This window comes from Dendropsophus ebraccatus, chromosome 3 (genome assembly GCF_027789765.1).
Source record: "Dendropsophus ebraccatus isolate aDenEbr1 chromosome 3, aDenEbr1.pat, whole genome shotgun sequence".
In the NCBI taxonomy this organism is placed as follows: domain Eukaryota; kingdom Metazoa; phylum Chordata; class Amphibia; order Anura; family Hylidae; genus Dendropsophus; species Dendropsophus ebraccatus.
Genome location: NC_091456.1, coordinates 14,741,572 through 14,768,919, shown reverse-complemented (window position 1 = coordinate 14,768,919; position 27,348 = coordinate 14,741,572). Strand labels below are relative to the sequence as shown.

At 41.5% G+C, this 27,348-nt stretch overlaps 1 protein-coding gene across 1 annotated transcript in view; it reads left to right on the top strand.

The window, feature by feature from the left end:
• Positions 1-27,348, top strand: part of LOC138786405 (transmembrane protein 132D-like) — a 417,586-nt gene that overhangs the window by 388,498 nt on the left and 1,740 nt on the right. The window contains exons 6-8 of the mRNA XM_069963396.1: positions 17,103-17,308; positions 23,837-24,107; positions 24,432-24,623. Of these exons, the coding sequence (XP_069819497.1) occupies positions 17,103-17,308; positions 23,837-24,107; positions 24,432-24,623 (669 nt within the window). The remainder of the gene's footprint in view (positions 1-17,102; positions 17,309-23,836; positions 24,108-24,431; positions 24,624-27,348) is intronic.

Here is a 27,348-nt window from a genome sequence, read left to right as displayed (position 1 = left end):
AAAAGGGAAAACTTCCTATTTTCTTCAATCATCCCTCCACCCGATTCTTGTAAAGCTGATTAGCAGAATGACAACAGAACCTTTGTGAACCGCATCCAGAGAACTCCAGATTCTGAGCTAATGCTTCTCACTGATGTCAATTCAAATATCATAAGAGCCAAGCTGGACCCTTTGTCAGTGTCCTTAACCCAAAGACAATCTTAGACGTGCCAGGTTGCCTCGGAGGCTCCTTCGGCTGGTGCATTAATCATGATTAAATGTATTTTTTACATGTTGTTTTTCTCTGCATACAGATTTTGGATTTAAGACCAATGACGTCTATTACATTTTTGCTTAATCCAAAGATAACTATAATCTGTTTATAGCGTTCATCTAATAAACCTACAGATGTCCCAAAAAGTTTTAGTCTGGGTCAAAATAAGATGGCATAGAAACTTTAAATTACATTTTTAAGATACTTTTAACATTCTTATATGCAGACATATCCATCACTGCCAGAAAGGGGTACTCCGGCAAAAAAAAAAAAAAAAAATTAAATCAACTGGTTTCAGAAAGTGACATAGATTTTTATTTAAAAATCTCAGGTCTTCCAGTACTTATCAGCTGTTGTACTTCGTTCGGCTTATTAGGCGGCTGCCAATTTGTTCCAGTTGTCTGGAAAAGTTGCATCCAGTCCTTGGAAACTTCTGCCAGTTTCCCGGGACTGGATCAAGCTTTTCCAGGCACCTGGAGCATGGAGAGGCATGGACTCCAAAGTCTGAGCTAACAAGTGCTAACTAAGCTCTAAAGGAAACATCTGTACATCTCACCACAGTATCACAGTATCTAAAATATAACGCTGGAAATACACATTTAGGCTATGTTCACACTATGTAAGAGACGGGCCGGTCTCTGAAAAGATCATCCAGGATTATCTTTGCAGCCGCAGAGTTCTGATGTGGGCGCAGCCATGTGTGCCCACATCAGAACTCTCCACTGCACACTATGAAGTGAGCGGCCGCAGCCGCTCGCTCCATAGTGTGCACTGACATGGTTTTCTGCAGCCGCTATTTACTGAATAGGGGCCGCAGAAAACTGACATGTCAGTTGTTTGCGACGCCACTAGGGATCCCGGCCGGAGCATATGCCATGTGTATACGCTCCGGCTGGGATCCCATAGACAGCAAAATAACGTATATTTTCGTAATAATCATGGCCGTTGTACAACGGCCGTGGTTTTACAAAAATATATGTTGTGTGAACATAGCCTAATTGTCCAAAGATATATATATATATATATGTATACTCACTCACCCCCATCCCTTAAGGCATCTGCCTTGACAGTTTTTACTATTTTTTTACATATTTCTGTGGTGGTTTACATGTACTGTATATTATTTTGACTTTACACCTTCTTTTTGTAACTTTCATGTAACACCAGTGAGGATTTTTTTGCTCACCATGTAATTTTGCTCAGACTGTAAGATGGAAGGTGACAGATACATACATCTGAAATATTGGCTATGAAGGACGGCAGGTGTCTATTGGCTGTAACAAATGCTTATCGATTGCATTGCTCGCTATGTTATCAGCATTGTACCGCTGTTGTAGTTTACAGCTGAATTTGTGGACTACCAGCAAAGAAATCCCATATAGTCATCTGCCAGTCTGCATACAGCAATATAATACAAACAAATTTATAGAATGGAATGTACAATCATTAAAACAACTTTACTGCTTGAATTTAAAAAAGATTCCCCAAAACATCCAATAGATCATCAATAAGGAGTCAAAGTAAAACACGTACATAACCTCCATTAGATCATAAAAAACGACACATTGGAGTTGAATAACTAACATGTTCCCGGCAACAAATTGTGTTTTTTTTTTGTCTATTTTCCCTCTCAGTTGTTCTAAAAAAAACAAAAAACAAATCTGTTATTTTTGTCCAAAAACTGCCAAGTGGGGGTGCTGTGGGTACGTCATGGCTGTGTCCCATAAAACCCACAAAAACTGACAGATTTATTAAGCAAAACATAATTTTTTTGACAGTTTTTCTATTTTAAAAACCAGCCACTTCTAGTGTGGCGGGACGGTCGGGTTTTAGTTTTGTCCTGTAAAAAACTTTCCAGATTTACCAAGGACATGCGCCACGTTAATGAGTTTGACTCGAGAAAAAAAAACTGACACATCCGACAGCGTGACAGCTGATGCATTGTTAGTAGATGAGACCCAATATGTCCATCTATGTCAGATTATGAACAGGCAACATAAACAGACTCACCCATCCAAGTTGGTGGCAGGTGGGTTAGGTTGGCGGCAGGTGACGTTCTTCATGTCCTGCATTCAGCTGTTCTGCAACGGACGGTGAAGGTAGGGTACAATGGCGACGGACTGAAAAGAATCACAGCTGCATTTCCTGGTGTTCTGTTCGGCGGGCATGCTTCCAAATAAAAACTTTGCTAGGTCTTTGGAGGCCTTATATTTAGCAATTGACCTCTACCAGGTCTTATTTTCAGGGGATCTTATATTGGGGGGGAAACAGAGTATATATTGAGTTCACCAGTATACAGCGCCTAACTGACAAGATCCTGCAGTGGCAGAAAATTACTGTGTGTCAGTCCGGTGGCTTGTAAGCATATACAGTAATACAACAGCATTTCAGCTTCATGTCCGTCTCTGCGTAGAAACTGTTCTCATCATTCCCCAAGTGTCCTTTTTCAGAGTTCACTTTATTACACCTTACCATTACAAGTCAATTGTGTCTCCCAGGATGTCATTTTATCTTTTTTCATCCCTACCTTCCTGAACCCATTTCATTTTATTTTATTTTATCTTTACATCTTAGAGATCTTGGGAAACCTGTAAAAAAAACAACCCTGTAGCAGTATCCCTCTGGCACCAAACCTTACAGGTGCCATAATACAGTCAGGCAGGTCATGTTCTCCTGGCATTCATCATACCCAGACCCATTAATTAGGCTACCAGATAAGGGAACGTGATTTATCACTCACAGAACATGTCTCCGCTGCCTCAGAATCCAGTGGAGATCTGCAATACGACACTCTAATCGGCACTTGTCATAGTGCTTGGTGATGTTACACTCGCACAAGGCTGTTCTGCCTTTAGTGATCTTTAATTCTTTAAAGGTGTCAGAAAGTTAAATAGATTTGAAAATTACTTCTATTTAAAAATCACAATTCTTCCCATACTTATCAGCTGCTGTATGTCCTGCAGGAAGTGGTGTATTCTTCCCAGTCTGACACAGTGCTCTCTGCTGCCACCTCTGTCCATGTCAGGAACTGTCCAGAGCAATAGCAAATCCCAATAGAAAACCTCTCCTGCTCTGGACAGTTCCTGACATGAACAGAGGTGGCAGCAGAGAGTACTGTGTCATACTGGAAAGAATACACCACCTCCTGCAGGACATACAGCAACTGATAAGTACTAGAATACTTGATATTTTTAAATAGAAGTAATTTACAATTTACAACTTACAACTTTCTGACACCAGTTTATTTAAAGACAAAATTTCTTCTCCGTAGCTCCCTTTAAGTCAACTATATTGAGTGTACAAATCTCTGGATGTAAGGAATAGGAAATTTATATATATCATGGAAATATACACATACTGTATATATGTGAAGCCCATTTAGCAGAGACAGAAGCTTTTTTAAACAAGCATCAAGCAGATGGTTCAATTTACAGCTAGTCTGTCAAGTCTGCCAACTTAAAGTCTCTTCCTGTCATATTATTCCCTACTTTCCAGCAGTAATATTGAGTTTGCAACTGCTGAATGTACTGAAAGATTATGTGAGCTTTCATTTTCTTCCACTTTCTTATGCAGCTCTAAAGGAAAATACTAATATTGCTGCCCCTTATAAATCAACTTTGAAGAAGAGGAACAAGGTGATGCAACTGCAGAAAACCCAACTCTGGTCCCTTACAATGATGCAATTGAATAACTTAGGCTGGGTTCACACTACGTATTTGCAATCAGTTTTTTTCATCCGTTTTTTTGCAATTGCATCCGTTTTTCATCCGTTTTTTGCAAAAAAACGGATTGCAAGAATGTAGTGTAAACCCAGCCTTAATGGGGACTTTTTAGCTTGTTCATGCTTCTCTTACTGCAAGCAGCAGTACTGCAAGGCCAGGAGTAAAACTAACAGAAGAAAAACACTATTGCAGTGTCCCAGAACCCATGTACCACTGCTGGGTCTTTGTGTGTGTAGGTCGACACTAAAGGAGCATATGATATTGGGTATTCTGTGGATGGCAAAGGTAGTACCACATTTTGGTCACTAGATGTCACTCTGTATTTTTTGTTATTGCAAAGCACAGCAGGGGAAGTGTAACTAGGAATTAATGGTGCACATGTCTTTCCTGTCTGCCACTAACTGAGAGTTGGTTTGCTGTCCAATCCCGGCAAAGGTCACCCAAACTGTTACTTTTCCTGTGTCTCCTTGTTCTTTCCACCAATCAGAAACCTCTACAAAGTCTAATAGTAGAGATGGAGTGGCCCATCTGCAGGGGTTAGTCAGTTCATAGTCTTTAAACAGTAGTCTAGTCAGTAAACGTACAAACGTACAAGAGTCAGTAATCGTACAACCCGAACCCTCGGTAATGATTCCCCCTGTGTGCCCGCTCCGTGGAGCGGGCGGATCCAGCGGGAGGACCGCCTGGAAAACTGGGATATAGCCATAGGCTGTATCCCAGTTTTCCAGGTGTTCCTCCCACTGTATCCTCCCGCTGTTCGTAACAAGTTTATAAAGATAATGGCTGCACAATTTAATACACGGGGAAAAAAACTATACTTACCTGTTCACGCTCCCCCAATGTCTTCCTTTCCGCTGTCTCTGGCAAGCTTCTTTTGTGAATATTTAATTATCATAGCATGTTTTCATTCCAATGTTGATGTTGCAAACAAGAAAACAGCAACGTTAGAAGAAAAATATGCTGTCATAAGTAAATATACACAAAAGGAGCTGGTGGGAGGAGAAAGCACTCAGCAAACACAGGGATCACACCTATGCAAAGCTAGCAGACTGAAAACTAAACTGTATGCAACTACTAAATTCCCCAAAATAATATAATTTATATTATTTTAGGGGATTAAAGCCTGCATATTCTGTCTGACAACTTAGACCTACTGCATATGTTAGTTACCGGTTACTTCTTTTGGCAAAAATTTGCAATACTTAAATGTAGAGCAGGAGTACTATTGTTGGCTATGGGAGCATGGATAGACCACCTACTATTTACCCAATTATATTATTTTAGGGGATTAAGCAATTGCATAGTTAGTTTTCTGCATGCTAGCTTTACGTAGACGCAATTTTCGTTTTTGCCAATTGCTTTCTCCCCTGCCATCTTATTTTTTGTATATTTGCTTTTTTTCTTCCTATGTTGCTCTTTTTCATGGTTTAAGGTTCGGTTCAGAACTTTGCTTCAAAGTTTGTCGAGCCTGCAGAACCAAACTTTTTAAAAGTTTGCTGATCTCTAGTTGTAATCAAAGTTCCCTCACCTGTTCTGTTATCCACAGTTTTACTCCATATAATGTACAGTATGTATATGCCCTAACATATCTATTGTTGTAGGTGTATTACTTTCCACTTACCGGCATTAATATTCATCTGCCATGTTCTTGCCAGTGTACAACGATTACTGCCGTGATGCAAATGTTTCTGGAAAATTAAAATAATAATTACTAGATATAAATGCATGAAAGGACAAACAATCAGGATACAAATTTTATTTATCTGCTGATGAAAAGTGGTTGTTTATTTTAAAAAAAATTATAATTTCTCAGATTGTTAAATGTAGATGGCCGCCTTCTAAGCACATTACTAGTATGATGAAATTTGCATTTGAAATAGGTCTATGATTATTTTAATTATAGAAAAAAATCTTATTGCTTTAAATAAGAGAAACAGAATTGCCGGTGTGATACCTTATAATGGATAAGAGATAAAAGAAATGTTAAAAAACAGCTTCTACATCAGGATGCTTTTAACATCATTTCTTGTATTTCATTTAGCTATATAATAAGTATTATAACTACAAGATTGTTAATGTGAGAGAAACTAAGGATATACAATAGTTTATGTATTTATGCTGTGCTCGTACCTTAAGAAATATTACAATTATTCTAAATAAGTTGACAAACTAATAACATCTCATAATGTGTTAATGTGTTCAAGGGAAACCCTGAACAAAACTTATTTTTTCTGTGCGTTCCATTAAGGAGTTTTTTTATGTTTCAGTCTGTTGCTAGTTCTGTTTCTTGCTGCGTCTATCTTTGAATATCACACTGCAGTCTAAGGGAATGTTCACACATACAGTAACTGGGCCAATTTTTGTAAAGGCTTCACTTAAAATAAAAAAAAAAGACTTTTATTGACTTCAAAGGGGGGAGGGGGTAATATCAATGTCACTTTTTCCAAATTGGTCCTGCTCTGAAGCTCCAGTTAAAAGCTTCTTGACTGTACCTCACTGTGCCCATTGTGGTTTAGAGGAAATGACAGTGCAGCAGTGTACACCGGTGAGGCTTCCATGACAATCCTCCTGCTTCCTGCTCCACGTCTTCTGAAGGAGCCATTCAGTGTCCTGGCTGCTACTTTAAGGACCATGTGTCTCTAATGTGTCCTCCACCTATGCCGGCCTGGCGTTACCTATTTAAGGCTCCTCCACTCACTCACCTGTGCCTCAGCAATTGTGTAGTTTTGCCATAGGGAGGATGTGTCCATATCTGCTATCCTGTGTCTAATCTTATCTCTGCCTGTAGTGTTGTATGTTGACCCTCTGGTGTTGGACCTGAACCATTAATGAACCTGTGTCGTCTGGCACAACTTATCTGGCAGAACCTGACATTGAGCCTGTGCCACCTTCCACAGGCCTTCTGTCTGGACCAAACCCCACCACCTGGCTTAATGCCAACTATTCACACCTGTATTAGGCCTTACCTCTGCCTCCCACCTTCTGGCCTGCCAGACCATTCGCTAGCTACATCGAGACCACTTTATCAGCAGTAGCTGAGCTAACACATCCCGGAGCAGGACAAAGGGTAAAAACCAAGAGAGTTCTTTGCGAAGAGATTGGCCCAAAGCCAAACTGGCTGTGTAGCCCAGTGGGTCCATATCAGTTGGGGAATTATACTAATACAGAGACCCAAACTTCCTTTGACGAAATTACATGGACTTTTCCACACATTCCTAGCATTTGTCTTTGACGTAAGGCCCTATTACACCAAGTGATTATCGGGCGTATTTGACCTATTATTGACCGTTATAGAAAATAATCACTTCAGCCGATATGTACAATGTCGGCTAACCATTATTTTTCAACACCTTAAAGTGACACTGTCACCTCCTTTTTGCATTCTGACATCTCTACACAGGTGTAAAGGGTAAATTTAGCAGTTTTTATACCTTATTTTATATCATATGTCATGGTGCTTGTTCAAGTAAAAAGTCATCTTTTATCAACTGCAGAATGTGTTAAGGGGGCGGGGCCTCGCGACATTAGCGCCACTTAGCCCCGCCCCTCGCCGGCCATTGGAACAGGCTGGCCGAAAGGTCTAGACCCCACCCCCTTTACGTCGACCAACCAATGGGCGTCAAGTGGGCGGGGCTAAGTGGCGCTAATGCCGCAAGGCCACGCCCACTTAATACAATCTGCAGTTGATAAAAGGACACTTTTTACTTGAACAAGCAACATGACGTATGATATGAAATAAGGTATGAAAAACGCTAAATTTACCCTTTACACCTGGGTAGAGATGTCAGAATGCACAAAGGGGTGACAGTGTCACTTTAAAAGAAAACAATGGCAATAGTGATAGTGTGATAGTGTAATAGGAGCAGTGTTAGCAGACCGCTGCTATTTCCTATGGGCCACCTGGACAATCATTAGATCACCTAAGCAGCCTACTCCCACACCCCCACACCCACGTTCCTCTGCCAATTTGTGTGACACTGTTTGTTTCTGCATCATTGTACCTTGCTTGCCCTCTCTGTTGCTTACCCGACCTGTCTGACCAGTCTATTCTGTGCTTTGTGTTTGTATTTTGTCAGTCCATATTTTGTCCTAGTTTTGCACTTATTTCAGAGCAGAGACTGTTGTGCAGTTGTGAACAGTTATTTAGGACCAACTCTGCAAGTAGAGAAGGACAACATAGGGGGGTGGTAGCCTTTGTCTTTTTTTTTTTGTTGTTGTTCCCCTTGGCCCTGACACTTATCTTGGGAAATAGTGGGTGGAATAATTACATTGTTTTCCCAGCAGGCAGAGTTGACACTGGCTCTAACTGCACATATGAATTTATTAGGGTACGTTCACACAACTTATTTTTGCATTAAAATCTTGGATTATGATGGTAATCCATGAAAGAAATCCAAAGCAGATCCTTAACCCCTTAGGGACCAAGCCTATTTGAGCCTTAATAACCAGGCTCATTTTTCAAAATCTGACCTGTCTAACTTTATGCGCTTATAGCTCAGTGATGCTTTAACGTATGCTAGCGATTCTGAGATAGTTTTTTCGTAACATATGGTACTTTAAGTTAGTGGCAAAATTTGGTCACTGTCTTGTGTGTTTTTTGTGAAAAACATCAAAATATCATGAAAAATTTGCACTTTACGAACTATGAAATTCTTTGCTTCTAAAAAAAGAAAGTCACATGACAAAATTTAGTTCGTAAGTCACATTATCAATATGTCCTCTTTATTCTGGCTTCATTTCATAAACATATTTTACTTTTTTAGGGTGTTACGGGGCTTAGAAATGTATCAGCAAATTATCCAATTTTCATAAAATTTCCAAAACTGATTTTATTTTTTTAAGTTGATTTAGGAGGCTTGTATACTGTAAACCCCCATAATTGACCCTATTTTGGAAACTATACACCTTAATGAATTAATCTAGGGGTATAATGAGCATTTTAACCCTACAGGGGCTGGAGGAAAATATTCACAATTAGGCCGGAAAAAATGGAAAATAGAAATTTTCCAATAATATATTTGTTAAGATTAAAGATTACAATCTCATTTTCATAATAAACATGAGAGAAAATGCACTGCAAATTTTGTAATGCAGGTTCTTCTGAGTACAACGATACCCCATATGTGGGCATAAACCACTGTATGGGCACACAGCGGGGCTCAGAAGGGAAGGAGCGCCAATTAGCATTTCCAGTTCAGATTTGCTGAAGAAGTTTCTGAGCGCCAGGTGCGTTTGCAGTGCCCCTGTAGTGTCAGAAGAATAGAACCCCCAAAAAAGTCACCCCATTTTGGAAAGTACACCCCTCAAAGAATACATCTTGGGGTTTAGTGACCATTTTGACCCCACAGTAATTAAAAGGAAAGTATTCAAAAAGAAGACAGTAAAAATGAAAAAACAGAATTTTTCTAATAATATGTTTGTTTAAATTGAAATTTCTCAATTTCACAAGGAAAAGGGGAGAAAACTCACCACAAAATATGTAACAAAGGTTCTCCTGAGTAGAACGGTACCCCATATGTGGGCAGAAACCACTGTATGGGCACACAACGGGGCTCAGAAGGAAGTGAGCGCCAATTAGCATTTTTAGTGCAGATTTTTCTGAAGAAGTTTCTGAGCGCCATGTGCGTTTGCAGTGCCCCTGTAGTGTCAGCAGAATAAAAAAAAAAAAAAAAAAAGTCACCCCATTTAGGAAAGTACACCCCTCAAAGAATTCATCTTGGGGTGTGGTAATCATTTTGACCCCACAGGTATTGGAAGAAAGTATTCAAAAGAAGACAGTAAAAATGAAAAAAATAGAATTTTCCAATGATATGTTTGTTTAGTTTGAAATTTCTCAATTTCACAAGGAACAGGGGAGAAAACTCACCCCCAATATACTTAACGCAGGTTCTCCTGAGTAGAACGGTACCCCATACGTGGGCATAAACCTCTGTATGGGCACACAGCAGGCCTCAGAATGAAAGGAGCGCCAATTAGCATTTTCAGTACATAATTTTTCAGAAGAAGTTTCTGAGCGCCAGGTGCGTTTGCAGAACCCCTGTAATGTCTGCAGAATAGACCCCCCCCCCCCAAAAGTCACCCCATTTAGGAAAGTGCACCACTCAAAGAATTCATCTTGGGGTGTGGTGAGCATTTTGACCCCACAGGTATTGTAGGAAAGTATTCAAAACTAGACCGTAAAAATAAAAAAAATTAGAATTTTTTCAATAACATGTTTGTTTAGTTTAAAATTTCTCAATTTCACTAGGAACAGGGGAGAAAAAGCACCCCAACATTTGTAACGGATGTTCTCCTGAGTACAATGGTACCCCATATGTGGGCATAAACCACTGTATGGGCACACAGCAGGGCCCAGAAGAGAAGGAGTGTCATTTTAGTTACAGGCAATATGTGAGTGTTTACTGGCTATCTGGGGTGGTAATGGACAATCTTGGGGTGTTTACTGGCTATCTGAGGTTGCAACAGGCAATCTGGTGTGGTTATGGGCAATCTGGGGTGGTTACGAGAAGTCTGTGCCAATCTGGGGTGGTTACTGGCAATCTGGGGGTGTTCACTGGCTATCTGGGGTAAAGACAGGCAATCTTGTGGTGTTAACTGGCTATCTTGGTTGGTGACGGGCAATCTGGGGTGGCTACGGGCAATCTGGGGAGATGAATGGCAATCTGGGGAGGTGACGGGCAATCTGGGGTGGTTGCGAGCAATCTGTGGTGGTTACAGGCAATTTGGGGTAGCTATAGGATGTCTGTGGCAATCTGTGGTGGTTACGGGCTGTTTGGGATGGTTATGGGCTCTCTGGGATGGTTACGGGTTGTCTGGGATGGTTACAGGCAATCTGGGGTGGTTACAGGCAATCTGAGGAGGTGACGGGCAATCTGGGGTGGTGATGGGCAATCTGAGGTGGTTACAGGTAATCTGGGGTGGTTACGGGTAATCTGGGGTGGTTACAGGTAATCCGGGGCACTTGACTTTGGTGACAGGGGTAAAAAAGTGCTGGCACCATTTGGAACAAGCGATCAGCGGTATATAGTATATACTGCTAATTGCTTGTACTGGGACCACACCGGGTGGTCCCCGATCATTGCCCCATGCTCTCCGCCACCTCCGGTGGTGGAGAGAATGGAGCTTTGATCATTTTTAGGAATCCATCACTGTGAACAGTGTTAGTTCACAGTGATGGCGGCGGCCATCTTGGATCAGATGGCCGCCCAGGGAGGGGAGGGTCAGTGACCAGGTCACTAGGGTTAATTCTGGGGACAGGGGGGGACATGTTTTCATCTCCTCTCACCATGGATTCACGGTGAGAAGAGATAAAAGCATTCATCAGCGCTGGCAATGTCCGTTACCGGTGGCCGACTTTATACTGGTAATAACGGCGATCGCCGGTGAGGGGACTGTCCGAGACTGAGCCCACACTCTGCCCCAACCCCTCAGCTACCGGAGGTTGCTGAGAGGAGGGGGCTGCGGGCCTTACCGGCGCCGCTGCACTATTCTGCATCATCGCCATAAAGACCTGATGGCAGCAGAATAGAGCCCATTAGTGATCGCCGCAAAAATCCATATCGGCGGTAACTGATAACATAATACATGTATTCTCTGGGTCGCTACGGTTATGGCGGTACCAAATTTGTGTAGGTTTTTTTTAACTATTACCACTTTGGCGCAATAGTGTTCCTAGCAAAAACCCACAAAAACTGTCGCCGCATTGCAAGATCCATAGCGTTCTTATCTTTTGCGCGACAGAGCTGGTTTTGGGCTTATTTTTTGCGGGAAGATCTGTAGTTTCTATTGATACCAAGTTTTATATGTATATGACTTTTTGATCTCTTTTATGACATATTTTCTAAAGTGCATTTATAAAATACAGCTATTCTGGTACTTTTTTTTTTTACAGCATGTGTCGTGCGGTATAATTATTGAAATAGTTTTATAGATTGGGTCGTTATGGACATAACAATACCAAATATGCATAGGATTTGTGTTTTTGATCACTTTTATGTAATGTTTTATAGTGTATGGGGAATGTAAGGCATTTTTATTATTGGGGGGGGGGGGCTGTGTTGTGTTTGGTGCACATTTTTTTCACTTTTTTTTTACTTTTACACTAGTGTACATTACTGTACACTAGTGTAAAATACTTTGATCACTGATACAATGCACTGTAGTACCTAATGTACTGCAATGTATTGTATCATGTCTCAGGCTGACAGGCAATAGCCACGGCCACCCCTGTCAGCATGAGGCATCTCCATGGTGACCCCGGGGGCCTTCATTAGGACCCCGGGATCACCATGGAGACATCGGAGGACTGGACAGCGCCGCGGGACATCGCGATCACGTAAGTGATCCACGGTGCCGACCGGGACCTGTTAGATGCCGCTGTCATGGTTAAAAGGCGTACGCATCGGAATACAGCCCATTAGTGGCCGCCATTAAAATACGTGTGGCAGTCACTAAGGGGTTAAAAAAAAACTATCAGTAGGTTAGACAAAACTTGCTCCTAACAGTGTTTCAGACCAAGGATTTCACTGCTAACAGCACAGGAATGGTGCTGGGGAGGAAGGTAGGGGGCTATTGCACACGGGGCGCTCATGAGGATGGTTTGTCTCCTACCTTCCTCCTCAGCACCATTCCTGTGCTGTTAGCAGTGTAATCCTTGGTCCGGAGCACCATTAGGGGCACTGCCCCACCCCCAGAGCACAAAATGGCCTGTCTGCTCCATTGGGGGCGGGGCAGTCCTCCTAACGGTGCTTCGGACCTAGGATTACACTGCTAACAGCAGAGGAAAGACTTACCTTCCTCCTGGACGCCCCATGCCCAATAGGGGGCAATCAGCAGGTTAGATTCGTCTAACCTGCGGATAGTTCCCCTTCAAATTTTTTTCCTGTTTAAACAGGGCTAATCCACTTCAGGATAACCTTCCTAGATTCTGCACGTAATCTGTCCATATACTGTGTCAAGAAGCAACGTTCTTGTAAAAAAAAAAGGATACATACAGCATGGAATATAGCGCAGAACTCCATTAATAACAATGGGATAAAGATCTTTCACAGATTACAGCATGAAATATATGTGAGCCAAAGCCTTTGAATGGATGTTATCCCACATAATGTTTCATTAGAATCTAAGATAACATTTAAAAATAATTAGCTGAGCAATAGAAATCTGTTAGATATCCCAGTGACAGTGGTAACATCCCCCATGGCAGTGATGTCACACTTGCCGCTTCCAGCTGTTTCTCTCAGCTCTGGGGTCAGTGCTCCACTTTGATGTAACAATAACGTAGATCCTTTATTCCTTCTTTTTTCCTCCCTTGACAAGCTTTGAAGATGATTCATCAGCGTAATTGACGTCGACTAGGGCTCATGTGGCGGAACTATCTTCTGTGGTGTAAGAGGATAACAATAAGATGCACTGGCTTCTGGGGCAGCAATACACTGAATGGAACATAATGCACTCCTAAGGGAAGGAGATGCAATGTGGTCACGTGTATCAGTGCTGTAGTCCACCCACAGATCGGGAATGAAGCAGATGAAGAGAGTTGGATTTGTTGTTCCATAATTGCAGGAAATGATCAGAGTTTGTTAGTTTGATGCTTACTAGAGATGAGAGAACCTGGAGCATGCTCGAGTCGATCCGAACCCGAACTTTCGGCATTTGATTAGCGGTGGCTGCTGAAGTTGGATAAAGCCCTAAGGCTATGTGGAAAACATGGATATAGTCATTGGCTGTATCCATGTTTTCCAGACAACCTTAGAGCTCGAACCCGAACCCGGTTCGCTCATCTCTAATACTTACACATGAGTAGAGATGAGCAAATTCCAAATTCATGTTTGTTGGGATACTGTACATCAAAGGAAGGAGTCCCTGCTCCTGTACAGTCAGTGATGAAGCATACACCATGGGTAACATTTATGAAAAGTATGGAAGAGGCGCAGATTAGTCCCTCCTTCCTGGTGTACACCTGCTGTATCCTCTGCTCAATCAATGGGCGGGTAGAGGGAACAGGGGGGGGGGTTGCCGGAAGGCAGGCAGGCCTCCCCCCACACCTTATTTATCATGATCCAGAACCAGCAGGTGTAGATTTGGTACACTGGGTGCCTGTTCAGGTGCCCGGACAGCTGTATTCACTCTTAGTGAATTCGGCTGGGGCAAAGGCTACCGGGCAATGTTAGGACCAGTGTCCAAGTATGCCGGTCATCATAACCCCCCCCCCCCCCCATATGTCTATCTTTTCGGTTCACAATCACCCATCAAATATGCGTGACAAAGAGAGTGTCTGCTCTTGAAACATCACGTTGATGTGGATGTAACGGGATGTAACCCCCCCCACACACACACACACCTCCCCAACCCCTATGCTGTGAACAGCGTCCAAATAAAAAACAGAAAGGAGCAACAGCAGCGTCCAAATTGCTGATAGCTGAATAAGGATGCTTGGAAATCTCAATGCCACTGCTTAGTCACTGGGTGATATTTTTAACTTCTTGTATGAAGACTGTATACATGTATATATGTGCCTCTTACAAAAATGAAGTATTGAGCATTTGAAAAAAGAATCGGTTGTGCTTGTTCATTACTTGCTAAGTTGGATGATTACACCAGCTGTGGAGCTTCTGGTGGATATATAGTTCAACCCAGAGACTGTGCATGGGATGATTGTTGTCTTTCAACATGATGTATAAAAGCGATAACAGCAATGGTCTACCGGCCGGCACTAGGAAAGGTGGCAGCAGACCGCCAATCTCTTCAATGGGCCACTCAAACAATCTAAGTATCATCCAGGCAGCCCCTCCCGCTCCTCCCCTCTCACTGTCTGTGCATGTAATAGCACAGACAGGGAGCAGGGAACGAGGAGGAAGTGAGCGCAGACTTGATAGGTCGGCAGTCACTACCTCCCCTAAATCGTGTGGTGTTATACGGCCCTAAGTCATTAGTTAGAGGATCTTCCCTCTTTCAGTTAACTTCATCTTCTCCTTTGTTTTTTATTTCCTTCCACATCCAACAAAACACATTTAAACACATGACAGTCATTGTAAAAGCTATGAATAAAACATGCGATATGTTTACATACACACAAAAATCACACCCAGCAAATAGCTTTATTAAACGTCCTGGTGTGACATATTCCATGAGACATTAGAGCGCTGATGTTGCACAGCCAAGATGTATTGTCAATCACCAGAAAACATCTATTGTGTAGTGTCACAGCTGTCTGACATTTACATAGAAATAAAGTGCCAGGAATATTTGTGTAACAAAACACAACATATAATTTGCTGTAAAATTCTTACCCTTGGTATAATAAAGAAGCTATGCCAAGAAGAAAGGTAATTTCCACTCACAAGAAGAGGGTAACTAGCTGATCAGTGGAGGTCTGGTGATTAGGGAGTCTGATCAATGTTCAGAATGTAGACTCTCTTTCCCCTGGGTGAATCTCCTGACAACGTGCATGCTTGACCACTCTTCCCTTTATTCTCGATACGACTTCCAAACACTGCCAAGCAATTAACTCATGAATGGACTGGTTACCAAGCATACATTTATCTGCCCAATGCACTTGGGGGACAAAGGTCCTCTGTTCTTGTGATTAGTGGAGACCCCAAAAGTTGGGTCGTCACCAATCAGCTAGGTTTCTCCTGTCCTGAGAATAGGGGATAACTTTAATTCTGGTGCATGTGGAGAAATAAATAATCTAAAATGGCAAACCATTAAAGGGGGTATCCAACATTTAACATTTTTATATACTATTGGCCTGTTGGTAAACAAAATGAACATGTTAAACTTACCTCTCCGTGCTCCCCTGGTGTCCTGATGCAGCCTCTCTGATGTCCCCCGCTGACTGCAGCCTGGCTACTTCCAAAACAAACTGGTCTCGGAAGTGACAGCCCACTCAGCCAATAACTGGCTAAGACGGGATAGTCCTGCAGCCAGTGATTGGCTGAGACAAGCTTGTCTTGGAAGCAGCAGAGCTGCAGAGAGGCCGCATTTAGACACCGGGGGAGCGCGGAAAGTTAAGCATATCATGTTTATAGATTGTAAGCCCTCGCGGGCAGGGTCATCTTCCCCCACTTACCAGCCTGTCTTTTGCCTTCATGTAATGTGTTCTGATCTTGTATTGTTCCTGCTTGGTCCCCCTATCTATTGTATAGCGCTCTGGAATTAAGGGCGCTTTATAAATAAATAAATTAATTAATAAATAATAATAATTTTTATCATGTTTACCAATAGACCAGCAATATATATATATATAAAAAAAAAGTGTCACTGTTGTTATAACTTTCAAAATTTAAATCAACAGTTGATGTGATATAAAGCAAGTTTGCAATATACATTCATACATACACATTTATTGTTTGTTGTTGTTGTTATCATGCTGTAAAACAAAGCTGAACTTACCAGAAATCCAGGTCCAGTCTTCTGAAGGCAGATTTTCTGACTTGTGCTGGTTGAAAAAACAGACTAAACCCAAGAACTCTGCCCAGTACAGAGAGTCATAGCTCAATGTGTCCATCAGTCACATGACTGCCTTCTCTCTGTGAGCGCTTAGATGGCCTGGGACACACATGACTTCCTGTTTTCTGTTCTTTGAGGGGGAAAAAAAGCATCAGAAAACAGGAAGTGCCATGTTTTCCACGATAATTAAAGAAAAAATAATGAATGTAAATTGCAAACTTGCATTATATCATATCTACTGTTGATTTAGATTTTGAAAGTTATAACGACAGAGACACTTTAAAAACACTAGGGTGGTGGTCCCGCCCCCAGTGCACCTAGCCGCCTAATAAAGTCAACATTTCCTGAAAACAGCGCTGGGGATAAAAGAAAGTAAACTACCTTCTTTCTCAGCATCCCTGGCCCAATGGGAACAGAACAGCAGGTTTGGTGCTCATGACTTGCTGTTAGTTTCCCCTTAAAGTGTTTGAAGTGTAAATAAAATGAAACCCATAAATCTCCATCGTTCCTTCTTCTCCATTTTCCACAAGTGATTAGTAACTCTTATTTCATTAGAACTGTTCTTCTACATGTTGATTTCTGCAAAGCTCTAGAAGAAACAATCCATTGCTTTGTAAAGTATCCCCGGAGGTTTATAAGCCAATGAACTTGTTCTCTTTTTTTCCCTTTAACAGGTTTCTGACCGATGTGACTATGTCTTTGTAAATGGAAAGGAAATGAAAGGAAAGGTTAATGCCATTGTGAATTTCTCCTATCAACATTTCAAGCCCTCACTGGAAATGACAGTTTGGGTCCCAAGGCTTCCTCTGCTGATAGATGTGTCTGACACTGAATTAAATCAGATCAAAGGTTGGCGGGTTCCCATAATGGCAAACAAGAGGTACGTGTAGCATTATTGCGCTTAACATCAATTTGCACAAGTCATTAACCTGTGAAATCAATTGTTTCCAGTGCTCAACGTAAACACGGACAGAGGGCTGCTAAATGGGTTCTTACTATTGATTGTGTTAGCAAAGGATTAATAGTGTCTCCTAACCTTTCACTGGTCAAATGGAAGAACAATTTCTGGTATTCCTGGTTGTCATATAATTCTGCTGAACAGTTAATGGCAAATTCAACACAGTTGCAAGAACAGATGCAGAGAATTGCATTTCATTTGAATATCAACATCGAAAAAAATTGCAGTCCATAATGTTAAGAACTACCTTGAGGCTATGTTCGCGCACAGTATTTTTGCCCAGTATTTTTCTACCAAAATCAGGAGCGGATTAAAAACACAGAAAGGCTATGTTCACACACTGTTAAAATTTAGTGGATGGCCGCCATTTAATAACAAATAATTACCGTTATTTTAAAACAACGGCCAATGTTTTAAAATAATGGTCAATATTTGCCGTTAAATGATGGCCAGCCACTAAATTTCAACAGTGTGTGAACATAGGCTTTCTGTGTTTTTAATCCACTCCTGATTTATTTTGGTTGAAAAATAGTGACCAAAATATTAAGCAAAAATACTGTGTGTGAACGTAGCCTTAAGGCCTATTCTCATCACTTAAACCTAAACCTTTTGTTAGGCAATAGGGAATGCAAAAGAAAACAATTTTTTGGAATTTTTTGGAAGTTTGGCCCCATTCTCCCTCCATACTATTGTCAGCTCATTGCTTAGGTTCCCAACCACTGCTCAGCTCTGAGACAGTAAGTATACTCCATTCCTCCTCCTCTTCTACCACTGAGCTTATACACATCTCCAGGGTGTGGATTGTTCCTGGAGACATGTGTAAACTCAGTGGGAGACACAGTGATGCAGAGCTGATTCAATTTAGCACCGCTGCATTCCGTCCCTGCTCCCCCCTCCCCCACCAATGTTTCCTCAACTGCTGCAGAGCGGAATGACAAGGGAGATGGATAGTAGAGGTAATTAAAGAGGGATGGTGCTGTTCCTCTATATTTCCCCTTACCCACCCCCGGGCCACAGTATAACTGTCTGTGTATAACTAATCTGCAGGCATCCAGACGCTTCTTCTTCTACAGGCCGGAGAGGCTCAGGACTGAAGTGTTGGGAGAGGAATAGAGGAAGCCGGAGAAGTGGAGGAATGAACCACCTGTGTCTGTATTGTCTGTGCTTAGCACTCCCCATCCGCTGTAGGAACGGGATCCCTGGGCAGACGCGATGACATTATATCATTGCGATAGCCAAATACACAGGGATCTCATAGGCTACAGAACATAGGTTCCTGCAAGGAATGGTGGAGCACGTACTATCAGAGCCTTCTCTGCCATTCCACTTAACTGTATCTGTTTCTGGAAGAGGAGCATTTCCAGCTGCCGCCCAGAGATGAGCCCACAGCTGAGCTGAGCCCACAGCCACTCACTCAGCACGCGATCTATGAGCAGCTGGCGGCAGTACATAGGGTTTCCCTATAAGCTGTGGGGCTGCTCAGCTTAAAGGAGAAGTCCATTGAAAATTTTTATTTAAGTATTGTATTGCCCCCAAAAAGTTATACAAATCCCCAATATACACTAATTACGGGAAATGCTAATAAAGTGCTTTTTTCTCTGCAGATACTACTGCATCAAGGCTTCACTTCCTGGATAACATTGTGATGTCACTTCCCGGATAACATGGTGATGTCACTTCTTGGATAACATGGTGATGTCACGAGCCGACTCCCAGAGCTGTGCGGGCTGTGGCTGCTGGAGATGATGATGGCAGGGGGACACTGGGGGACACAGGGCACTGGAGGGACACTGAGCATCCCCCTGCCATCATCCTCTCCAGCAGCCACAGCCTGCACAGCTCTGGGAGTCGGGTTGTGACATCATTATTTTATCCAGAAGGTGACATCACCATGTTATCCAGGAAGTGACATCACCATGTTATCTAGGAAGTGACATCACCATGTTATCCAGGAAGTGAAGCCTTTATGCAGTAGTAAGTGCAGGGAAAAAGCACTTTATAAGCATTTCCTGTAATAAGTGTATATTGGTGATTTGTATAACTTTTGGGGGGCAATACAATACTTTAATAAAAATTTTCACCAGACTTCTTCTTTAAAGGCAAGACTCCCCACCCTACCCCAGCGTGAAGGGACTTAAGGCCCTATTCCAAAGAACGATTATTGGCCCGTTGGATAGAAGGCAATGATCAGCCGAAACCGTGGAAAAGGGGCTTTAGTAGGGAGAGGCCAATAGCCTTATAACGCTCAACATATTTACTCATTTAAGCCAGAAACAGAAGTAAATTATAGTTAAAATGTACAACAGCTTATAGCTGCCATATATTTCAGTTCACAGGTTTATGGACAACCATAGATTTTTTTGTACTGTTGTCCCAAATGTTTAGGTATTTTAGGGTTTTCCAAGCCCTAATCCCCGATTCCTTGTTCTGATCAAGTTCTGCTGCCCACACAATACTACTCGTACAGAGTCCACCCCACGTACTACATATTCTTCTTAGAATATACACAATAGCGTTATGTGCAACATATTTACAGTTTTTAGAAAAACTGTTAAATAAAGAAGACTACTTCTACCACTTTCCCCATCCCGTGTTGCCTTTCCTTTGTCCTAATACAAAGCTGCCTTGGTAGAGTATGCTATGCAGCAACTAGAGTGAGTTCATCCTGTCCTTCATTGTACATTATAGTTATATTAAGCTGTCACAGAAAAACAATAGCAATGGAAAGCGGTTGATTAAAGTAGCAAAACATGCGGTTTACAAATCTGAAGAACGCGATTTGAAGGCTGCTAGACACAAACATTCTATTGTATATCTCTCCTGAGTATAATTATACCAAGTGTGTACTGAGTTAAATGATTCAGGCAATAATAAAGCAAGAAGGAGGGGGACGAACTCATTTCTTTTTGTATGTTTTACCTATGTCTTGTTTGTATGCAGCTTTTGTGGTTCTTTCTTCTTCACTTTTGTGACACCCTTTTGTTCTCTTCAGCATTGTACACTGTGTTTACCATTTGTAATAATTTGGGGGGTTATCTGATATTGGCCCTTTTGCTGGTACCCCACCCCTTATCCCTTAAGTCCCTATTACACGCGGTGATTTAGAGGGGCAAATAAATACTGACCTGTCAGGTCGCTTGCTCCTCGTTCCCCGCCGACGCTATTACACACGTCGGCAGCAAGAGGGTGAGAGTCAGGGGGGTACAGGGAGCTGCAGGGGGGGGGGCTCACTAGATCCCCGGGCAGCCCCCAGGAGATGACTGCTATCTAAATCGTTGACCTTTTAACATGTTGAAAGTCAACGATCAGCCGACATCGTGCATGACGGCTGATCGTTGTCTTCTATTACACAAGGTGATTATCATCCATAACGGCCGATAATCGCTTCGTGTAATAGGGACTTTAGTTGTCTTACAGTACACACATAACAGTGATTGGCTATTTTCCCAAAATGTCTTTTTTTTTAGTTGTTTGAAGCCAAATAACGGTGGTCATTAGTATTATAACGGCCATTATTGTAAAAAAAAAAAATGGCCAATATTTGTCCCGATTATGAAATAACAGAAAGTCTTTACAGAATGGTTCCAGACATGATTAAGAAATCTATGTGGCCTTATTTAGAAAAGTAGAAGTCCACTAAGATTGCCCCAGGCATGGTCACATAAAAATATTAATTAAATAAAATTAATAAAAAAATAAAAATTCGGATATACAGTATGCCATGCCAAATGGGACTTTGTTTAGACCTCAGAACCTTGCAAAACAACCCTGATCAGTAGAGATGAGCGAGTAGTGAAATACTCGAAACCTCGAAATTTGATTGGAAACGACTGTGATGTTCGACTATTTGATCGAATATCAAACCCCCATTAAAAGTCAATGGGAGAAAAATACTTGTTTCTTGGAAACCTTAATTGGACCGCTTGGAGGTCACCAAGTCCACAATGACACCTCAGAAAATGATGCAAACCCCTCTGGAATACAACTGGGACAGCAGGGGAAACATGCCTGGGTGCATCTAGAGTGTAACAGCAGATATGTCAAAAGAAGGCATGACAGGTTTTTTTTTTTTTTTCCTATAAGTAACGCAGAGCGCCAGAATTTGCCCCGCTACAGTTAGAATGTTCTGGAGAATTATCTGAAGAATTATCAGCTGCCTGCCTGCCTGTCTAAGTACCTAGATGATGCGCTGGTAGGCAGCCTATTCACTGTATGGACCAAGCTATAGGCTGTCTTGTGTGGTAGCCCTGAAAAGGGCTTTTAGGCTCTTGTCTGCCTACAATCACTTAAAATCCTAACTGTTCCTACTACAAGATCTCTCCCTCAACGTGTCCTGCAACAATTAGAATGTAGGAACCAATAGATGATCTGAAGCCTATTCTTCAAAGTGAGCAGCTGCCTGCCTGTCTGTGAGAATAAGCTGCATATGTTCTGGTAGCCAGCCTATTCACAGGAAATCTGTAGGTATATACTGTGCTGTGTCTTGTAGTAGCCATAAGAAGGACTTTTGGGGTCTTTCCTGCCTACAATCAGCTAAATTCTCACTGTCCCTACTCCAGGATCTCTTCCTCACTACCTTCAAGATGGCATCTGACGACGAACAGGAAAAGCCAAGTTCTTATACTCTAAAGGTCACATGAGTAAACCAGCCAATAAATGAAGACATTGTTGTTGCGATGCCAGCTTGCTTCTATGACCTGTCACCCACCCACCCCTGCATAGTTATTGGCTAGAAAAAGGCATTAGGCAAAGTGGGAGTAGAAACAAATTTTTACTGCGTATTCGGTCGGATGCTCAATCGAAAACAAGTATTTCGAATAGTGTAGTATTTTATCGAATAGCTACTCGATCGAGTACTACTTGTTTATGTCTACTGATCAGGACTTTATTATCTTTACAAACATCTTATTGTTTATTGGTTTAGGCTATTTTGAGAAATGTGGCCATAAATAGTGGTCACACTTATTATTTACTTATGGCTGTAATTATCAAAATAAAGCCGTATCTTTGCCTCAAAAATAGTTGTGTGAACATGGCTTTATACAGATTCATGCTATATTCACACAGCGATTTGCAACAAAGGCCATGATTAATATGACACTTACTTTGTACTGCCCTCTATGGAATCACGGCCGGAGTGTATACACATAGTATGCACTCCGGCTGGGATTGTTAGCCGCTGCAGAGAACCTGTAAGTTCACACAATGGAACACAATTCCGATCATCCGATCTTCTCTGTCACCCGTGTTTTCGTGATGCGGCCGGGTCACAAAACGGCTGGTGTCTTACACCATGTGAACATGGCCTCAGACTACCTTTACTGCCTTACACTATGTGATTTCTTTTATTCAATTGCCGTTTTATGATATTTTGTGTGATATATATATATATATATATACATATATACAGTGGTACCTCGGTTCTCGAACATAATCGGTTCTGGAAGGCTGTTCCAGAACCGAGCAGTTCGAGAACCGAGCTGTAAGTTCCCCTAGGTAACAATGTAAATATAATTAATTGGTTCTTACACTCCATGGGTCAGGTGCAAAGCACCCGGCCCACAGAGCGTAAAAATGCTCCATGTTCCCCACAACAGTGAGAGGCAGGAGCGGGCGGGTATTTAAACTTGCAGCGGGAGCAAGCAGCTAAAGAGTTTTTGAGCGGGGCCACCTGTGCTACAGCACAGGCGTGCGGGGGAAGCGTACAGGAAGTGCTCCAGGCTGGCAGGGAGGATGTGCAGAGAGAGGTCAGTGCGGCCGCCGGACGGCTTCTTTACGGGGCGTCCCCGCAGTAAGAGGCAGGAACGGGCGGCTATTTAAACTTGCCGCCTTGCTCCTGCTCCTCTCAGCTGCGGGGGACACCCTGTAAAGAAGCCCATCATAATGAGGGGAATCCCCACCTCTTTACAGGGTGTTCCCCACAGCTGAGAGGAGCAGGAGCAAGGCGGCAAGTTTAAATAGCCGCCCGTTCCTGCCTCTTACTGCGGGGACGCCCCGTAAAGAAGCCCATCATAATGAGGGGATTCCCCACTTCTTTACAGGGTGTTCCCCACAGCTGAGAGGAGCAGGAGTACGGCGGCAAGTTTAAATAGCCGCCCGCTCCTGCCTCTGTTCCCGAACACCTCTAACTGTCAGCTGAACATCAGTTCAGCTGACAGTTATCCCCCTGATTTTGTTCGGATACCGAGCAATGTTCGAGTACCGAGCAAAACATCAGGAGGAAGTTTAGTTCAAATACCCAATTGTTCGAACACTGAGGTGTTCGGGAACTGAGGTTTTACTGTATATGTTTTAATATATATTTATAGATATTTGGGTAAAGTTTCACTATCATTGTGTTCCATTACTTTTTTTATTGTTAAAATATTTTGTAGTTATATCTTAAACATTTTCAGACATCGTCTGCCTGCCTAGGGTATAGTATGTGACTCTATTACATTTTTTTTACAGACCAGCTAGGGACAGTGATGATGACGATGATGAAGATAAAAAGGGAAAGGGCTGTACTCTTCAGTATCAACATGCCATACTACGGGTTCTTACACAATTCATAGCGGAGTCCTTGGAAACACCCGGCCAACTCTCATACCTGCTTGGATCGGATTGGCAAGTGGACATCACTGATTTAATAAGAGAATTTATTAAAATGGATGAGTCCAACGTTGTGAGTCTCAATGGACAGATTCTGGTTGGGCAAGAAGTTGGGATGACAACTTTACAGGTGATTACAAACCACTTGGGCAATATCTACAATCTCAAGGATGGTTAAATAAACCTTCATATAAAAATATTGAGAATTATGTACTAGGATACATGTCTAATTCACGTTGGCTTTTTTGCTGAACTCTTGTGTGTGATTTTTATTTCATTTGTATTGTTTTTTACAATGTTCTGGTTAAGTTCCATGTATAGTAATAATCTTTCAAATAAATTTTGAACTGAAGTAGTCCTGACATAAAATCTCACTGTTTGATTTACTGGATAGAATCAAATTGTGTTAAATCTAACAAAAAAAAAAAAATCTTACATCCAACTATTTTTTTAGATACTTTCTCCACTTTCTGATGCCATCCTAGCAGAAAAGACTGTGACGGTAGTGGATGAAAAGGTATCAGTCACAGACCTTGGAATCCAGGTGGTGACAGGTTTGTCACTCTCTCTCCAGCTTAGCCCTGGAAGTAACAGAGCAATATATGCAACTACAATAGCACAAGAACATTTTAGTTCTCAAAAACAGGTAATATTTTTGGTTTATGATGCTTTTCAGATTATTCACAGTTAATCTTATCTGTTTATTTTAAAGAGATTGCCCAATAATTTAAAGTGACACTGTCCCCCCTTTTTGCATTATGATTTTTCTACACAGGTGTAAAGGGTAAATTTAGCAGTTTTCATACCTTATATCATACTTCATGGTGCTTGGTCCAGTAAAAAGTGATCTTTTATCATCTACGGATTGTGCTATCTGGGCAGGGCTTCATGGGCAAAGCGCCACTTAGCCCCACCCACATCACCACCATAGGTCCCGCCCCTGTGATGTCATCACCAGTAGCGATGTGGGCGGGGCTAATTAGAGAAGCCATAATGCAAATAGGGGGGTGACAGTGTCACTTTAAAGTTATCCCATATACATAGGATAAAGAATATATATATATGGTCAGTGTGAGTCTCAGATTACCTATATAAATTTGAAGGGTACCTTTCAAAATCTAAATTAACAGGGGAATAAAGCATGTTTGAAATTTAAATTTTTTTATCTTGTGTTGGTTGAAAAGAAGAGACCATAATATTATGGTTTACACCTGGAAACAGGTGTAAAACCAGGAAAAAATATACACCTGCGCAATGCCTGCGCCTCTTAGTATGTCCATCCTGGACAAGGGGGCGCGGCTTTATTTAAGACTGTCATACAAGTACAACAATCTTGATAAATGTCCCCCAAATCTTTAGCTTAAGGCTGGGTTCACACTACGTATATTTCAGTCAGTATTGTGGTCCTCATATTGCAACCAAAACCAGGAGTGGATTAAAAACACAGAAAGGCTCTGTTCACACAATGTTGAAATTGAGTGGATGGCCGCCATATAACAGTAAATAACGGCCATTATTTCAATATAACAGCCGTTGTTTTAAAATAACAGCAAATATTTGCCATTAAATGGCGGCCATCCACTCAATTTCAACATTGTGTGAACAGATCCTTTCTGTGTTTTTAATCCACTCCTGGTTTTGGTTGCAATATGAGGACCACAATGCTGACTGAAATATATGTAGTGTGAACCCAGCCTAATAAAACATAGAAACGTAGAAAATTTTTGGCAGAAAAAGACCACCTGATCCACTCTGCACTTTTAGTATTTCCTATCTTAAGATAGATAAAGGTTTACATTCAGTTATTGTATATTTACCCACCAGATCTGCTCGAAGTTTGTTTCAAGCATTTACTACTCTTTCAGTAAAATAATATTTTCTTGCACTGTTTCTTTTGAGCTCTATACAGCGGGATCACAATCTCCTTCTTACCACTGGTTATCCCTCTAGCTTTACAGCCCAGCATACAATTTGCTTTCCCTACCACCTAGTTAGACTGGTGACTAATTTTAAGGCTGTTAAAAATCCCTGCCCCTAAATCCTTCTCTGCTGAAGTCTTTGCTATGACAGATCTGCCGATATGCTTAAATAGAGAATTTTTCCTCCCCAAGTGCATTATTTTACCTTTGGAAAATTTTTACTTTAAGTGTCACTGTCTTTATAACTTTCAAAATCTAAATCAACAGGGGATAAGAAAAAAAATGTTTGCAATTTTCCTTATATATATAATGCCTGATCATATAAAGCATGATCATCATTAATATAAAGCATGATCATCATTTTACAGCCGTAAATATCAAAATACGCCAGTATTTTCACCCATAAATAAATGATTAATTGAATAGATATAAAATTTTGGTCTATAAAAGGCATTCTTGTCTGCTTGAAATTGCAATTTTTACTGAATTAAACTTCAAGTCCTAATACATGCTAGCATTTAAAAGCGAAGATTTGTAGATACTTGGTAAAGGCTACGGATATTACATTGACATTTGCAAAATGTTTAACAAGCCTTTTTCCCACTGCATGATAGCGTACAGGACAACAAATGGTTTAACTGTATCTGAACATTGCAGTAGTGTCAGTTTTGTTACACAAACCTACAGAAGTGCTTTATTCAGACTTAGTTAAAGGAACATTCCACTCCTTGATACATTGCTGCCCATGTTGAGACTAACAATTCATTCCATAATTTTTATTATTTATTTAGTCTCCTTCCACCAGTTCTGAGCAGCTGCTTTCTGCTGAAAACACAAAAATCTGTCTGTGAGCCTTTCTGTCTGTCTCCCCATCCTCCCTTCTGAGACAGCTAATATGAACAAGTCCCTGACTGGCTTTATCTGCAACATTGTAGCTTCTTTGTAGTGCTGGCAGGGTTATTCCCAGGTCAAGTTGCTAATGAACTCACTGTGAATAACCCTCCCAGCATTACAAGAAACAATGTTGCAGATAAAGCCTGCCAGGGACTTAGCTGTCTCAAAAGGGAGGAAGGGGGAAGAGGAGGAGACAGAGAGAAAAGCTCACACACAGATTTCTGTGTTTTTAGCAGAAAGCAGCAGCTGAGAACTAAGGAAAGGAGACTGAATAGATAATAAAAAGTATGGAATTAATTGTTAATCTTGTTATGGGCAGCAACATATCAAAAGTTATGTTTGAGAGGAATACCCTATTAAGTAGGGCCTCATCACAGTAAAGAGATAAAAGCTTCTAAACGACATCAAGGTTGGTTGGGAAAATCTAGTACGTAAAGGAAAATTATTTAAAAGTTTCATTATAAAGAATGTAAAACATAAGACGTCTAAACCAAACTGTATGCAGTAAAAAGGTATAACGTCTGATAAATTGTAAAGCGTTTTCTTTTGTTATTTTAT